Genomic DNA, 16,109 nt, shown 5'->3' on the forward strand with positions numbered 1-16,109 from the left:
GTTCTAATAAACCAAGTAGATGAACCCAATGGTTCATTCCGAACTGAGTAAATCGAGTTTGTATTTTGATATCTTTTATTTAAATTAAAATTTTAAATAAAAGTAAAATAAAAAATAAAACCTTATTACCCATCGATAAAACTCAATCTTCCAGTGTAAGCTAGAGAAAATAGTTTCTTGTGTCTACATAGGGAGTGACCATTCATACCACCTTGCTGGTGTGGCAGTTCCAAGTACTTGTCCGAAGATGACGAAGACAAAGTACATTGTGGTTATTATATACAAGGTTGATATAGTAAAAAAAGTTCAAGTTTCCTAAAGAGTTGTGAGCAATTGTAGGTATCTGGAGATCGAAGAGTGATATCGTTTCAGCAGCTCTTGGTAAGTTTTTGCCCATAACTCTAATTTATTTCAAGCTCAAAATAAGAATAGATATAGGATATACATTGGTAGTGGAAAATACTAAATGCATTGTTTTATTTATACATTAAACCAAATATTTATTTTCGAAATTTGTGGTAGGGTATTTTTTAATAAATTTTATTATTTAACCCCTATCCGATTATGTGTGTGCCTTTGTTAATAATTTTCTAAAAGCTAGTCCTTTAAATAATCAGTAATAATTTTGTTAAAAAATATATCCAAAATAATCATATTTAAAGAATTATTTGTGAAAATAATATTTCTTAAACGACGAAATTTTTGAGGTAGTTGTCTTAATGAGTAATAGATGAAACTTAAATTTTATGTTGATGATATAAGAGAAACCAAGAGTTTTAGTTTAGTTTTAAGAGTCCCTCCCTATGTGGTTGTTTAAAAATTTCTATTTTCATGTTTGAAAACTGAATTACTATAAAAATATATTTATTGGATCCTTGTGTGTGTCATTGTAGTGTAGAATTTGACAATAATTTTTTAATGCTAATTTTATCACAGCAATAAGTTAAATTTGAAATAGGATTATGATTATGTTTTTGGTTATGATTTGATTTTACATTTAACAGTTTGGTTTGCATTAGGAGATGGATATCGAAGGAGAAGCAACTTACTTTGAAAGTGACGAGGGAGGCCAAAACATGAATGAGACACTGGAGAATGTGAGTTGCACATGTGCATGTTGTGGAAGCAGTAGATATTGTGGTGTTCTAACAATAGAGGACATAAGGAACCACTCATGGATGACAGCTGATGCAGCATATGAGTGCTATGTTAGTTATGCTAAAAGTGTTGGGTTTGGAGTCCGTAAGGGAGATGCTGCTCGTGGCAAAGATGGGAATTATACAAGGCGACGGTTCTTTTGCAACAAGGCAGGATACAGAGAGGAGAAATACTACAACAATTCGAATAGGAAGAGGGAGCACAAGGCAGAGACTCGAACTGGTTGTGAGGCAAAGCTGTCCATTTACCTTGATGAAAGTTCTTCAGTTTGGAGGGTTAGGAAACTAGTCGAGGAGCATAATCATGAGTTAATACCACAATGCCTTGTCCACCTAATTCCAAATCATCGTCGTTTGACCGATGCAAACAAAGCTCAGACTGACACAATGATCATGCATGGACTCCCTACTTCTCAAATTATGGGATATCTAGTTGGACAAGCAGGTGGGTATCATAGAGTTGGCTTTTCAAAGAAAGATTTGGATAATTATATAGAAAGAAGTAGACGGGCAAGGATTATTGGTGGCGATTCAAATGCTACCATAGGATACTTGAGTGGCAAGGCTGATCTAGACCCGATGGCGATGGCACGCTATAGTTCTACCCCTGAAGATAGATTGGGCAACTTATTTTGGGCAGATGGAATGTCCAAGGCTGATTACCAGTTGTTTGGCGACGTCCTAGCATTTGATACCACGTACCGAAAGAACAAGTATAAAAAGCCACTGGTGATATTTTCTGGTAGTAATCACCATAGGCAAACTTGCATTTTTGGTTTCGCTGTGTTAGAGGATGAATCAGGACCGACTTACACATGGTTGTTGAAGAACTTTCTGGATGTTATGCTGGGTAAATCTCCTACTGTTGTGGTAACGGATGGAGATGAAGGCATGAAAGAGGGTATTGCAAATGCATTCCCTAATGCAACCCATAGATTATGCGGTTGGCACCTTCAAAAAAATGCAACGTCTAACATCAAAGATCCAACATTTTGTGCAGAATTTAAAAAGTGCATGTATGGCAAGTGGCATCCCGATGAGTTCGAGCTCCGTTGGGCTAAGATGGTAGATACTTTTGGTCTGCAAAATAATGAATGGGTTAACATTCAATATGCTAGGAAGAAAAACTGGGCTAGCTCTTACTTGATGGACAAATTTTGTGCTGAGTTTAGGACTACCTCACGATGTGAGGGCATCAACAATTATGTGAAAACTTTCATTAACTCTTGTCATTGTCTGTTGGACTTGGTGACTAATATTGAAGGGAGGATTTGGGATTAGGGAAGGGGGATTAGGGTTGGAGAGGGGGGAGAGTGCATTCAGGAAGGGGACGGGGGGAGTGCGTTGGGGAGGGGGAAGGGGAAGTGCGTTGCAGGAGAAGGATTAGGATTGGAGGGGATTTTTGCCATGTCATCAAAACGTAGTGACTATGTCAGCATTGTGCTTGTCGGAAATTTGCTCCGTCGAGCTCGAAGACACGCTTGTCAAATTTTAAAAATTTTTAGGGGCCATTTTGACAATAACAAAAGTCAGGTACCATTTTGTCAACGTCGGAATCTTCCGGATACCGATTTGATATTTACCTCTTTTATGTAAAGGGAGTTTTATTTATTAAGATCTAAAAATTGATATTAAAATTAAGGTTCAATTACTCTGTTGATCCCTATGTTTTATTAAATTTTTTTAATTAAGTCTCTATAATTTTTTTCTTTCAATTGGGTTCTTATAGTGCTTTTAATTTTATAATTAGCTCATTTTTAGTGTAAAAAATGTTTGAATTATCTGAATATTTCTTCGTAATCTGAAAGTATTCATAATTAAAAACCCAACTAGGTCTTTGCCACATGTATTATGGAAGAAATATTCTGTTAATTTTAATATTTTTTATATGAAAAATAACCTAATTACAAAATTAAAGGTAGTTTAGAAACTTAATTAAAAAGAAAAAAGGTACATAGACCTAATTAAAAATTTGGTAAAACTATAAGGACCAACAAAGTAATTAAGCCTAAAATTAGTATTAAAATTATTAAGAATTAATATTATGAAGACAAAAATAAGAGAGATTTATATGGAACTAATTTGATTAATTTTTTAAATTTTAGGTATGAAAATAACTTATTCTGTTATTTCAACAACTATTTTGACTATACACCAAAACAACTATTTTGACTCTAAATAAATTTATAACGTGTCAAATAACAAGTAGTACACGTGCTATGTCATGTATTCCTGACATGACACATCAACCAATTATCTTATAACACGTAACATTAACCTATCATGTCATCATCTAATTTTTTACCAGAATTTAATGTAAAATTTAATTTATCTAATATAATAATAATTTAATAATTAAAATTTATTAATAATAATTTTCTGTCTAAAACATTTTTACAAACTAATTTAGTGTATTAATATAAATTTATTGATTCAGGCATAATAAATTAATAGAATAAATAATTAATTAAGTAACGAGGTATTTTTATGGGCCATTGCAATCTGGTTTTTTTTTTTTAAGACCATTGTAATTTGTGTATTAGAACATTAGACTGCTGTTTTTTATTTTTTGGACAAGCATCACTATTAAAAAGCCCACTTCATTATTTAATTCTTTTCTCATTTTTCAAACCAGCGAACCAAGTCTACGTTCAACCGATTTTTTATTCTTCGAACCAGACCAACCAGTATATTAATAAAAAAAAACCGATGGGACCACATGTTTATCTTAATTAATGATACACTAACTACGAAACACGTGTGATCATCCTATCGTTGCCAACTCAGAATATTTACATGAAGACAAAACACCCATCATCATGTGAGTAGTCGCCAATAAAAAAACGCTGTCTGTGTCGCACTCATTAAGCAACAAACACAAACAGCACTTTCAAAATGCAATCAACCTCAGGCGGATCTGGATCCGGGTTCGAATCCGAAACCCTTATCCGCTCTTGCACGGAGCGCCTCTCACGCCGCGACTTTACCGGCGCCCGCGAGTTCGCCCACCGGATCAATAAGTCTGACCCGGACATCTCCCTCCGGGTCAACCAGATCCTCGCTGTCGCCGACGTCCTCACCGCCGCCCAGCCCCGCCCCGGGAGCTGCCACCCTGACTGGCCCGCCATTCTCCAGCTCCGCCCCGCCGACGCCTCCAACCGTGACCTCGCGCGTCGGCAGTTCAAGTCACTCGTCCGCCTCCTTGACCAGAACGCCAACAAGCTCCCCTTCGCTGACGACGCGCTGATGCGCGTGCGCGAAGCCTGGCTCGTCCTCTCCAACATACACCGCAACGGCGCCGACGATAAAGGTCCGTCGCATGATCGTGTTGGCGACGCGCCAAGGGAGAGCGTGGCGACTACGTTCTGGACCATGTGCCCTTACTGCTGGTATCTGCATGAGTACGAGAGGAAGTATGAGGGTTGCGCCTTCCGGTGTGAGACTTGCCGGCGGGCGTTTCACGGTGTGGCTGTGAAGCCGCCGTCGCCGGAGAGGATGGTGAACGGGAAAGAGCAGTACTACTGTTACAATGTGAGCTTGCCGTTGAGGTACCCAATGGGGGACGAACGGCGCCGTTTTGACACTGATGATGGAATTAGGGATTGGTGTGAAAGTGGGGTTCTTGAGAGGAATGGAATGAAAGGATTTCAGGGAAATGGGAAGAGAAGAATGAGAATAAAAACTACGGCAATGAGGGTAAAAATGAAGTCTTTTGATCCCACAAATAACTCTGGTTTGGATGCAGAGGAAGAGGTGTTGTAGTTTTGCATATGTTTAAGAAGAAGAATGTACTTTCATGTTTTTGTTGCAATGATGTGGATATTGAGATAAAGGCTAATACGTTGCTGTTTCCTTTTGTTGGGAACGTTGTAGCATGGTCTAAGCAGTGTAGAATGTAGTAGTTGACTTATTTATTTATTTACTGTGAGCTTGATCTATCTCTTGGGGAGAAGAGCGTGCATTGCCTATAGTCTACAGTATTTTTGTGCAATGCCGTAACAAAATGTAATTTTTGTACATATTATTATGAATGAAATGGTTTAGGTCTTTTTGTTTGTGGTGGATTCTGTGGAGCCAACACTTTTTTCCTTTTGCTTAATATAATAGACTTTAGATCTTTCTTCCGTAGTCTGTTCAACAGCTAACACTTTAACACCCCTTGTAATTAGTTGCTAGATTTAATTACTTCGAAAGTAAAAAAGTAAAAGGAGATGAGTAACCAATGATAGAAATATCAATATGACATGTTCAGTTCACCATGAGAGAATCCAAATTCATTATTGTGCTATCAGACATAAATATCAGTTTATCAATTACTAGAACTCTAGGTGCTGCCATCAATTATGCCAGCTAAGTGTCATAGCACTGCAAAGAAAATGTATTCTCTATGTAGACTTGTAAAACGCTCTACTGAATTTACAGATTATGTAACATAATTGCTAAATCACAAATACATTTCTAAATGATTGTTACACAAGCACACCTAGATCGTGTCAGCAGATTAGTCCTATCATCAGCACGAATGTGGGTAGAGGTAACAAAAGAATTTTACTGGCCATAACTGTTACATGATCACATCATGTAGTGAAGATGTATCTACAATGTAAAAGAAAGTTACAATTGCAATCCTCATTTTCAAGTCTCATCGCTTAAAAAACTTCAACTCTCGGCTACAATTGGCTTTCACTGCTTCCTCCAATTTTTCAGCTTGGTCAAAATCAACTTTAAAAGTAACCATAGTTGTGCCATCCTTACCAGTATCATAATCCTGCTTGATACCTTCAACTTGAAAAGATTGCAGCTGAAAATGACACGAGGCGTGAGTATAATGCTGATTTGAAACATGTATAGTTCATAAAATAAAAGCTGCATGTAGACATAATTGTAATTTTTCCTTTCAAAAAAAATAAAAAATAAAAAAAAATAACCGAAAAGAAACCCGAACTAGCTTAATTTCACCAGCATCTCCAGCATACAGAAACATAAGCCAATTATGCTTTTTAGACATTATGGAAAGTGGCAACAATGCTAGAGACAAGGCACCACATAGCAAGGGAAGTATAAGTAGAAAAAGAAACCAAATATGCTCCTCAAAGCTTACATAAAATTCCATCATTCACAGGGCTAGTTATGACTTATGACTTATGACAAAACAATAAGCATTCTCCATATAAAATTTGATGAGAAATATTGTACAATATCAGTAAATAGATATCATCATGGACTAACCTGATGGTATAGAACTCCCAGAAGGTCAAAGGGGACCTCTACTCCCATCGGGACCTACATTTTTCATAAGAGTTAAAAATTGACCTCCAGATGCATAATATGTTCTTAAAACTGAATGGATTAGAGTCTAAGAAAGAAGCACCTTTGTTTTCACAAGGCATCTTGGAGCATTTCGCAAGCATTCTGATGCAACTCCTCCATAAGCCCTAACCAATCCACCTGTGCCTAATTTGATACCTCCAAAGTATCTGAGACGATAAGATCATGAAACAAATTTTATTCCAATTTCCATATTCAACACCCAAATCAAAACAGCTCAATGCTTGAAGCATATATATAGTTATATACTGTGTCCTTTGTTAGATTGTCAAGGAAACAAAGATAGTAGAAGTTGTGAAAGTATTAACCTGATCACAACCACCATTACTCTATCTATTCCTGAAGAATCAATTGCAGATTGTATTGGTTTCCCAGCTGTACCTGAAGGTTCGCCATCATCATTGGACCGATACTGTTCCCCAACCTGTTACATAAGATGGCAAAACTGATGAACAAAAGATAGTAACACGCGTTCACAAGCTACAATCACCTGAATAATTTGATTATCCTTTGGTGAAATTCTCATACAGAAAGCAATAAAAATAACCTAAAATTGTGGTTAAACAAAACAGTGGCCAATAACAAGCTTTCCAATTTCCACTCAGTGTTTCATACAAGTGAAAAAATAAAATATCGACCTTTATTGTACCTTATAAGCCCAGCAATTATGGGTAGCACGCGGATCCCGAACCTAACAATCAATAAATGAAGTAAAACAAAATTCGCATGAAGAAATTTTAAGAGAACAAAGGGAAGTGCAGAATGGAGGAAGAAAAGAACCTGAGAGAGGAAAGACATGGCAGATTTCTCATCGGAGATGGGGCCAGCGATGGCGATGAACTTGCTCTTCTTAATCTCTTTATCGAAGGTGACCTTTTCTTGGATTGTGGTGAATTCCCCTGATTTGCTGGTGCTGGCCATGGTTGTATTCCTCCTCCTCCTGCTCGCGGCGGCGGCGGCGGAGAAGAATGAAGTGTAGATGCGGTGGCAGTGGTAGCAGTGTTGGTGATAAGTCGGTATAGTGATTGCCACACGCATCTGCGATTCTCTTATGGTGGTGCCTCAGCTTCACCATTCCTGTTCCTTTTCCTTCAGGGACTATTTTCTTTATTAATATGGAATATTTTGTATGGTGCAAAAACAAATAGGCCTTGTTTTTTTACTAAAAGGTTCATTATTTACATTTTTATATTAAATTCTAAAAAAAGCATGCAAAAATATGTTAGTAGTAGAAAATGGAAAAATAATTCACTTTTTTTTTTCTTTTGCTTTTTAGTCTTTACTAAACTTCAACGGAACTCAGTCACCAAAAAAACTTCAACGGAACTATGGCAGTAAACAATGTGGGGGTAAATTAACGGAAGAGTTTCAAGTGTAGTCGGTGTTTCAGTTGTTTTAAGCGTTGATTTTAATTAATATATATTATATATATTTTTTATATTTCAGATCAACGATTAAAATAATTGGAACACCGATATTTTTGATACACTTAAAATTTTTTCTAAAAACTATATTTGAGAGATTTTCTACAGAAAATTATATACATACTATATGCTCGATAAGCACTATTGTCTCCTGTTCATAGTCTTTTATATTTCTTAAGTTTAATTATTTTATACTGATAATTAAAAATATTATATTATTCAATTAGGTGTATATATTTGTTGATAATATAATTGAGTGATGTTAGAATTAGATATAGAAATAGAATATTTTTTTTAAAAAAGAATATTTGTATTTGGAAAAAAAAAACATAAGAAAAAAAAGAAGAAAACATCATATAAAAAATGAATCAAGCAGTGAAGGAAATGGTGAGTGGTGATAACTATCTTATGGTGTAAATAAAAAGTTCCTAAAACAGGTAGCTACAAACAACAATATTATTATTATATTTAGTAAAATATGATTATTGACCGACGCTTTGGCCGAGTGGTTAAGGCGTGTGCCTGCTAAGTACATGGGGTTTCCCCGCGAGAGTTCGAATCTCTCAGGCGTCGTATGTTGTGCACAAGTTTTCTGGCGTATCATTTTTATTGGTCAAAATCTGCTGAGGATTATTCTCATTTTTTTTTTATTTATACTACAGTACGTATGAAAGGGGTGTTGTTTGCGAGGAAATCTATATAGCATAATGGATGTTGGTGGTTAAATTGGGGGAAAATAAATCACGATATATATTGATCTTTTGTCAATATCAAATTAATGATGTATAATTTTTTAGCAATATTTAGGGTGAGATCTTTTATTATAAAGATATTATAAATATTTCTCAAATAACAAGGGAAAGGAAACTAAATAATCTATTTTTTCTTGATTGTATTATTCTTACGTAATGCTCTAGTATGAGCTTGCAACTGGTAATCTAGCAAAAAATTGAAAAATTGCAAGCACATAAGATTAAAAAGTTTATTCGAACAAAGGTATATACAGGATATGGATTACTGTTCCCAAATTGTTGCATTCCGTGTGAGATCTGAGCGAGTGGTAGCTAGATGCCTAGATTCCACTTTCCATAACATAATATCCATCTTTCTGTGCCGTGTCCATATATACAAACCTTTATATATTTATATTCTTATAATTAGTTTCTTTCCTCTTCACAGTTCTTTCAGAGTAGCTTATGTCTAAAAGACAAAGGCCCAACATTATATTCCTCACTATTCATCCATACCCTTGGTCTCTACAATCATCACTCCAATCGGTCCATTCCCTTACGCTAATATTTTCCCGGAAAATTCTCTGACAAAATCAAACACCACCCCCTACATGCTCAATTTCTTTGATTCTCTCAAAGCTCGAAACTTTTGCGCATAACTCCAAATGGGTCTCAAAGGTTTCGTGGAAGGAGGCATTGCTTCCGTCGTTGCAGGATGCTCCACCCACCCTCTCGACCTCATCAAGGTCCGAATGCAGCTCCAGGGCGAGACCACCCAACCCGCCCTCGCCTTACACTCTACCTCCACCCACGCGCCGCCGCATCCTCCCGCTCCCAAAGCCGGTCCAATTGCCGTCGGCATCAAGCTTGTGCAACAAGAAGGCGTCGTCGCCCTTTACTCAGGAGTATCCGCCACCGTCCTCCGGCAGCTCCTCTACTCCACCACCCGCATGGGCCTCTACGATATGTTCAAGAATAAGTGGTCCGATCCCAATGCCGGCGGCAGCATGTCACTATCACGGAAGATCGCGGCGGGGCTGATTGCCGGCGGAATCGGCGCTGCGGTTGGAAACCCCGCTGACGTGGCAATGGTCCGCATGCAAGCTGACGGAAGGCTCCCGCCCGCCCAACGACGGAACTATAATTCCGTGTTGGATGCCATCACAAGGATGGTTAAGAATGAGGGTGTCACTAGTCTCTGGCGCGGTTCATCATTAACGGTGAATCGCGCAATGCTGGTGACAGCCTCACAATTGGCCTCCTACGACGAGTTCAAGGAGATGATACTGAAAAAGGGATTGATGCGTGATGGGCTTGGGACCCACGTAACGGCGAGTTTTGCGGCGGGTTTCGTGGCATCCGTGACCTCAAACCCCGTGGACGTGATCAAGACTAGGGTGATGAACATGAAGGTGGAGCCAGGGGCGGAGCCGCCGTATTCCGGAGCGTTGGATTGCGCCATGAAGACGGTGCGCGCGGAGGGGCCTATGGCCCTATACAAAGGATTCATTCCTACGATTACGAGGCAGGGACCCTTCACGGTTGTGCTGTTCGTCACGTTGGAACAAGTTCGAAAGTTGCTGAAAAATTTTTGAGGTGTACCGTGGTGTCCAAGAACAAGCGATCCACACAAGATTTTTGTTTTTAAGACAAATTTTGTTTAGTCTTAAGATAGAATGTGTGTTATTTAATTTCTTCCTGTTATGATCCTTTAATTTAGGCCATGTTGATTATGTTGAAGCTAAGGTGCGAGAAAAAGACATATGGCGTGATGAACTTTTGTTTGTTCTAGAAGAAAGAGCAATAATAACTTGGATGTTAGTATAGATGAGATTGCATGCATAAAATGAAATTTATTTTATCCTTGACGTGGAATCTTGAGAGAGGAATGAAGAATACTTGTCATCGATACAGTTAATTTTAATTTCCTTATTATTTTGAATACAACTTCAATTCCGCAATCTTCCAACATAGCAAAAGAGACGTAAAAAACATGTGGCGAAAGATGTGTAACTTTCAAACAACACGTCTTTCTTTGTTAGATGAATTATGCTATGTGTGCACCAAAATCACTCGTTGATTAGTATAAAATATATATTGAAATATAAATACATAATAAAAATAAATTAAATTATAAATATATTTATATATAAATATATTGGTAACTGATTTTAATGTATAAATAATATTTTTGTTATTAAATATTAAAAGATTAACAAAATTTATTATTTTTTATTTTAATATTTAAAAGTATAAATTAAAAATATATGGTTAAATTATTAGACTAAAAATATGATTAGATACTCCTAATATTTAACTAAAATACATTTAAGTCTCGTGATTAGATACAAAATATATATAATTCTGGTAAAATCCTTTATCTATATGATATGAGACAAACTACTTTACGACCTATCCAAGTATATTTAAAGGATTTAATTTTGTTAAGGAAGCATTACAAACCGAAATAATAATTTACTCCTTGTTTTTTTTGGGTATGAGATTTGTAAGAAATGCTGAACCATATATATAAAGATTCTTCCAGTAACATAGGTAGCAATAGCATTTCCTCAGATGTTTTCTCTTTTGAGTCGGAAGATTTCAGTTCGTTAATATTGCTAATGTGATCAGACCCTCAAAAAAAAAAAAAAAAAACGGAACATAGTTAGGTAAATGTTCAGCTCCAGTTGCAGGTAAGTATTGCTGTTGAAAGCAAGGGAAGCCCATATACCATGAAATTTTTTAGTTTTTAGTATGCTACATAAGAAAGATTAGTATCCACTGTTCCAAAAAACAATAACGAAGAAAAAGAAAGATTAGCATCTCAAGTCCCAAAAATTGAATTCTTTTGCAACTGCATATACTTCTCTTCTAATTTCTGTTTAGGGCTGCTATAAATATTAGTTAGGGATTTTAATGTGTGTTAAAATTACCCATTTAACCAATATATTCTTTGCATCCATATATGCTTTGTCTGTATTTTTTTTTTTGGATCGATATATTACTGTGCGTAATATCTTTTTGTATTTAATTATGCTGTGTTGTAATAAATTTCAAATTTTCATTAAAAAAAAAAATTCTACTCCTCTTTTTTTATAGATGTTAAAATGATATTTTTTTCTTTCTATTTGTAAAATATATACTCTCTTTTTTTATAATTTTTAAAATTTTTTATCTTTAATCTATTTTAAATTTTTTGTGTTAACTAACAATAATTTTATCTATTTTTAAAAAAAATAAATTATTTTTTATAAAAATATCTTTTAGCAAAAATTTTATTTTTTGTTATTAAATTTTATTTTCTGAAATAATTTTTTAATAAATTATTTTTTTATTGATTAAATTATATTTATACCAAAATATTTTTTTTAAAGAATTAGGAAAATCTGAAAAGAAAGCCATATGGAGAAGGAAAAGTATGGATCCTCTAAGGACAACCTTCAAAAACAAAGACGACTGTCATTTGTGTTTTTTTTTTTAAATAATTTGAGTATTACAAAAATAATTTAATCATTAAAATTTTTTTAAAAGAAGATTTTAATAAAAATACAATTTAATCAGTAAAAAATAATTTGTTAAAAGGTATTTTGATAAACAAAATTTAATCATAAAAAAATAAAATTTGTTAAATGATATTTTTATAAAAAATAATTTTTAAAAAGAAATAGGTAAAGTTAACATTAGTCAACATAAAAAATTTAGAATGAATTAAAGATGAGATTTTTTAAAAGCTATAATGGAGGAGAGTGTACATGTTACAAATAAAAAGGATGAGAATGTCATTTTAGCATCTTTCAGATGATGAGAGTGTAATTTTCTCAAAAAAAAAAAAAAAAAACAATGTAATAATTCTTGTAGGTGAAATATATCTTTTGAGTAAAAGATAAATAGGTCCCTAACCTTTATGACATCAGACATTTAAGTCTCTAAGGATTGAAAAATATATTTACATCACTCACCTTCCAAAACGCATGATTATACCCCTCCGTGTAGTTGGAGTTGAAAACGGTAACGGAGAATATTGATTTAGAAGGGAGAGTGATGATGTGTCTATTATGGTGATGATATGGATGGTTGGCAAAAAGTTAATGGACAATTAGATCCTTGTGCTTTAAAACATTGTTGTTTTGACACTGAGCCCTCTTTGTTCAAAATCTATCAAAGCCATGGCCATTGATGGTACTCCTGGAACTTGGTGGGAGTGAGGAACGATTGTCCATGGCGGGTGAAGGGGGTTCTTCATGCACAAGACCTGGAGTAGGTAGACAAGAGATATCCGTTTCAACCAGGAGTGGTTGCATCGTACCAGGAGGAGATGAGAGAGATGGATTGCGCCAAAGTGCTTCTTCAGCGTATATGTCATTCTCTATAAATCAAGAACACCAATTAACCCTAATAGAATGTATCTCAGGTTCCCATACTTCAAGGTAAGTTCATGTTTTCTCAATTTTTGGATGAAGTTGGAGTGTGTCTAATTAGTTGATGTTTTGGTAATTTTCTGCAGGTTAAACAATGGTACTGTAGATATATATTTTTTTTTGCAGGCATAAAGACTTAAGCATTAAATGCTAAAGATTATGGTGAGAGAATAGATGTTGAAAAACAGCATTTTAGAAGGCAAGAATTTGAAAAAAAAAATGAAAGATTTGGAGAAGAAATTGTTGTCTTTAGAAAAGAAAAAATCTATGAATTTTTGACCTACTGTGATTAATGTAGTTATTGCTATTCTTGCTGTATATTTCTTAAACGGATGAAGACGGTTGATGTACTTGTTGATGTTGTAATGAAAATTGCAACTGCTGGCTGTGTAATGTAAGTCTATTTTGGACTCATTTAAATTTATTTATTTTTTTGCATTAAAAATAATTAAACAAGAACACAAGTCACAGATTATATAAGGTAGTAATTCTAAATAGATTATAACTACATAAATAATACTATCATAAGATAAGCATAGTTATCAATATCTGTTTCTGGCTTAATCCTAAATACGAAGACCACAATATAAGTTTGCACAAAACAATAAAATGAATATATGGCATGGAATCAAGTTTGCCAACTAAAATAACTAGAAAACATTGTTTAATTGCTACTATTAACTAGGACAAAAAATAGAATTTATGCAGGTATGTTCAGTTCTTCTGATTCTTGGAGCTAGGATTAGGGATGAACTTAAAAATTCTTGTAGTATCACTCTTTCAAGGTCTCTTTTGATAGTTCTCTACTGGTGCTGGGGTTTGAGTTTGTGGAAGAACTATTGCTGGATTTTCAGTTGTTGGGGCCTTACAATTGCTTGTTTGGGTCTAAATTTAGAGGCAACAACTTGGAGCTAGGGTTGGCTCATTCTTGACAGCTGGGATGGAACCCTGAATGTAGTTTGGACTAGAGCAGATGGTACTGACATATTTGAAGCATTCTGGCCAACAACATTACTCTGTAAGATTGACCTAAATACACAATAGATTCAAATTGTGGGCTAAGAAGTAGATTTTTGTATTTAAAGTAAAGAAAGTCTAGTGGGCTAGCACTTAACCAGCAAAAGAAAAGTGAGTAGTCCCATATTATTATATGTAATCTCATACCATTAAAAACACTAATGATGGCTGTTTAATGGCTACAAATCACAAAATCTTTTGACTCTTAGAACTCCTCTTTAAAGTATATTGTTTAAGAAGGTCTTACAGTTAATTGTGCTGGCACAGTGATTGTTTCAATAGCTTTTTCACCTTGTGATTGGTTAACATCCTAGTTAACAATGAGCTGATAGATTAACTTAATGGACACATTAGTCCCTATACTATATTAAAAATGGCATAATAACCACTAACTTATATTGAAGTATACAAATATATCCTTGAACTTGAATATGTATAATTTAATCCTAAATATGTACTTGCTTACCTCTGGTTGAGGTGCTGATAGTGAAAGGGGAAGCAAAACTAATGCTTGTGAGTTAGTAGCAGACTTCTTAGGCTTCTTCTGCTTTGGATTTCAATTGGAGTTGCTTGGTGCTCCTTTGCAGGTCTTATAATTGTGCCCTTTCTCATTTCATTTGCTACATGTGACTTGAAAGCTCTTTTTCAGCTTGTCCCCTTAAATATGAGCCTCAGCTGAGTCCCCGTGGCGGTTCTGCATCTTTGGCCTCCTAATAGGCCGCTTGATGGGTGGTGGAGCAAGCCGAAACAAGTCAGTTCTAGTCCAGAATTTCTCATTGGGAACTGGTTGAATGCAATGTGCATATGTCTTGTGAATGGATTCCATGCATAGCCAGGGATGCACATAATCATGTGCCTGATCATGTCTCTTTCTTATTACAACAATAGCATGTATGCATGGCATCCCTGATGCAAAGACAAATCACATTTATACTAGAATTCAACCAAAATAAGAATTAAAACAAACTCTCGTAAATTAAACCATTCACCAGTCAATTGCTATTTGTTGCATAACATGTATGTTTGATGAGATCCACATCTACTTTGGTTGCTTTTCGACTAACTTCAAATCTTTTTCTTTCATTGTCTCTCACCCACTCTTCAATCCACCTGTTGCTGAGTTTTATCATCCGCTATAGCCTTTTCTCCTGGACGGGTGCAAGCTTTCCAGGATAGTGTTCTAGTAGCCTAATGTGCTTAGTCATTTGCCTCATCAAATAGCACCTGATTTCTTCACACATTGTCAATATTTGTTTGCGTATGTACTTTACAACTTTTGTGTTAAACACCTCACATATGTTGTTTGTAAGGTTATCGACCTTAGGTCCGTGGCTGAAATAAGATTTAACTCAAGTGGCAGGGTCAAACTTCATCAAATATTCCCATGCAGCCTTATTAACCTCTTTCAGCTTCTCCATGGTCTCTTTAAACTCTGGTATTATTGTGCACTTAGCACACTCTCAAACTATCTCTCTGATATACAGGACCTTAGAACGATTGATGAAGTTCTTTCATATATGCATGACACAATTTTGATGGTGTGCATTCGGTATGACCTCTTTTAATGCTGGTAGCAAACTCTACAAGCATATCATGTTGCGAACATATATTATTGCAACAGTAGCCTAGAATAGTGCAATATAATAACCAAAGTATACTAGTATATTGTTATCAAAATAAACCGTAAAATAAGCAAAGCATACTAGTTTAATCTTATCAAAATAAACATATGTTATCAAAATAAACAATATAATAAGGATAGCATACTAGTCTTTATCAAAATAAACATGTTATCAAAATAAGATAAATCTTATCAAAATAGGAATTAAATAACCAAAGTATACTAGTCTAATATATTTACCTTTTGTTGGTCGGACATAAAGTTCCAACCAAATTGAGTAACTTCACCCAAGTTTTTCTGAAACAGTGTGAGGAACCACTTCTATGATTTCTTAGTCATTGATCTTGCAACACCATAAGCCACCACATAAAATTGATTGTTTGCATCCTGTGCCACTATTAAAAATAGTTGGT

General features: G+C 35.2%; 4 protein-coding genes and 1 non-coding gene across 6 annotated transcripts; 4 read left to right on the forward strand and 1 right to left on the reverse strand.

Annotated features, from left to right (window-relative positions):
- Nucleotides 1–243: 243 nt before the first annotated feature.
- LOC112735505 (protein FAR1-RELATED SEQUENCE 5-like) lies at nucleotides 244–2,438 on the forward strand. Its single transcript, XM_025785039.2, has 2 exons — nucleotides 244–381; nucleotides 1,020–2,438. The coding sequence occupies exon 2, from the start codon at nucleotides 1,023–1,025 to the stop codon at nucleotides 2,436–2,438; it is 1,416 nt and encodes a 471-aa protein (XP_025640824.1). The 5' UTR covers nucleotides 244–381; nucleotides 1,020–1,022.
- A 1,308-nt stretch (nucleotides 2,439–3,746) lies between these two features.
- Nucleotides 3,747–5,221, forward strand: LOC112733842 (uncharacterized). Its single transcript, XM_025782938.3, has one exon. It carries the CDS (start codon nucleotides 4,053–4,055, stop codon nucleotides 4,917–4,919), a length of 867 nt encoding a protein of 288 aa, XP_025638723.1. The 5' UTR covers nucleotides 3,747–4,052; the 3' UTR covers nucleotides 4,920–5,221.
- Nucleotides 5,222–5,416: 195 nt separating this feature from the next.
- Nucleotides 5,417–7,616, reverse strand: LOC112733843 (uncharacterized). Of its 2 annotated transcripts, XM_025782939.3 has the most exons (6): nucleotides 7,266–7,616; nucleotides 7,135–7,176; nucleotides 6,794–6,909; nucleotides 6,529–6,634; nucleotides 6,387–6,440; nucleotides 5,417–5,958 (listed from the first exon to the last, which is right to left on the reverse strand). In XM_025782939.3, exons 1-6 carry the CDS (start codon nucleotides 7,521–7,523, stop codon nucleotides 5,800–5,802), a joined length of 735 nt encoding a protein of 244 aa, XP_025638724.1. In that variant the 5' UTR covers nucleotides 7,524–7,616; the 3' UTR covers nucleotides 5,417–5,799. The 2 variants fall into 2 exon arrangements, with proteins under 2 accessions (XP_025638724.1, XP_025638725.1); XM_025782940.3 differs by lacking the exon at nucleotides 7,135–7,176.
- A 784-nt stretch (nucleotides 7,617–8,400) lies between these two features.
- Nucleotides 8,401–8,482, forward strand: TRNAS-GCU (transfer RNA serine (anticodon GCU)). The gene has a single exon. It is a non-coding gene; the product is annotated as a tRNA-Ser (tRNA).
- Nucleotides 8,483–8,995: 513 nt separating this feature from the next.
- Nucleotides 8,996–10,515, forward strand: LOC112733845 (mitochondrial uncoupling protein 5). Its single transcript, XM_025782941.3, has one exon. It carries the CDS (start codon nucleotides 9,306–9,308, stop codon nucleotides 10,233–10,235), a length of 930 nt encoding a protein of 309 aa, XP_025638726.1. The 5' UTR covers nucleotides 8,996–9,305; the 3' UTR covers nucleotides 10,236–10,515.
- The last annotated feature ends 5,594 nt before the right edge of the window (nucleotides 10,516–16,109 follow it).

Source organism: Arachis hypogaea, chromosome 13 (genome assembly GCF_003086295.3).
Source record: "Arachis hypogaea cultivar Tifrunner chromosome 13, arahy.Tifrunner.gnm2.J5K5, whole genome shotgun sequence".
Lineage (NCBI taxonomy): Eukaryota > Viridiplantae > Streptophyta > Magnoliopsida > Fabales > Fabaceae > Arachis > Arachis hypogaea.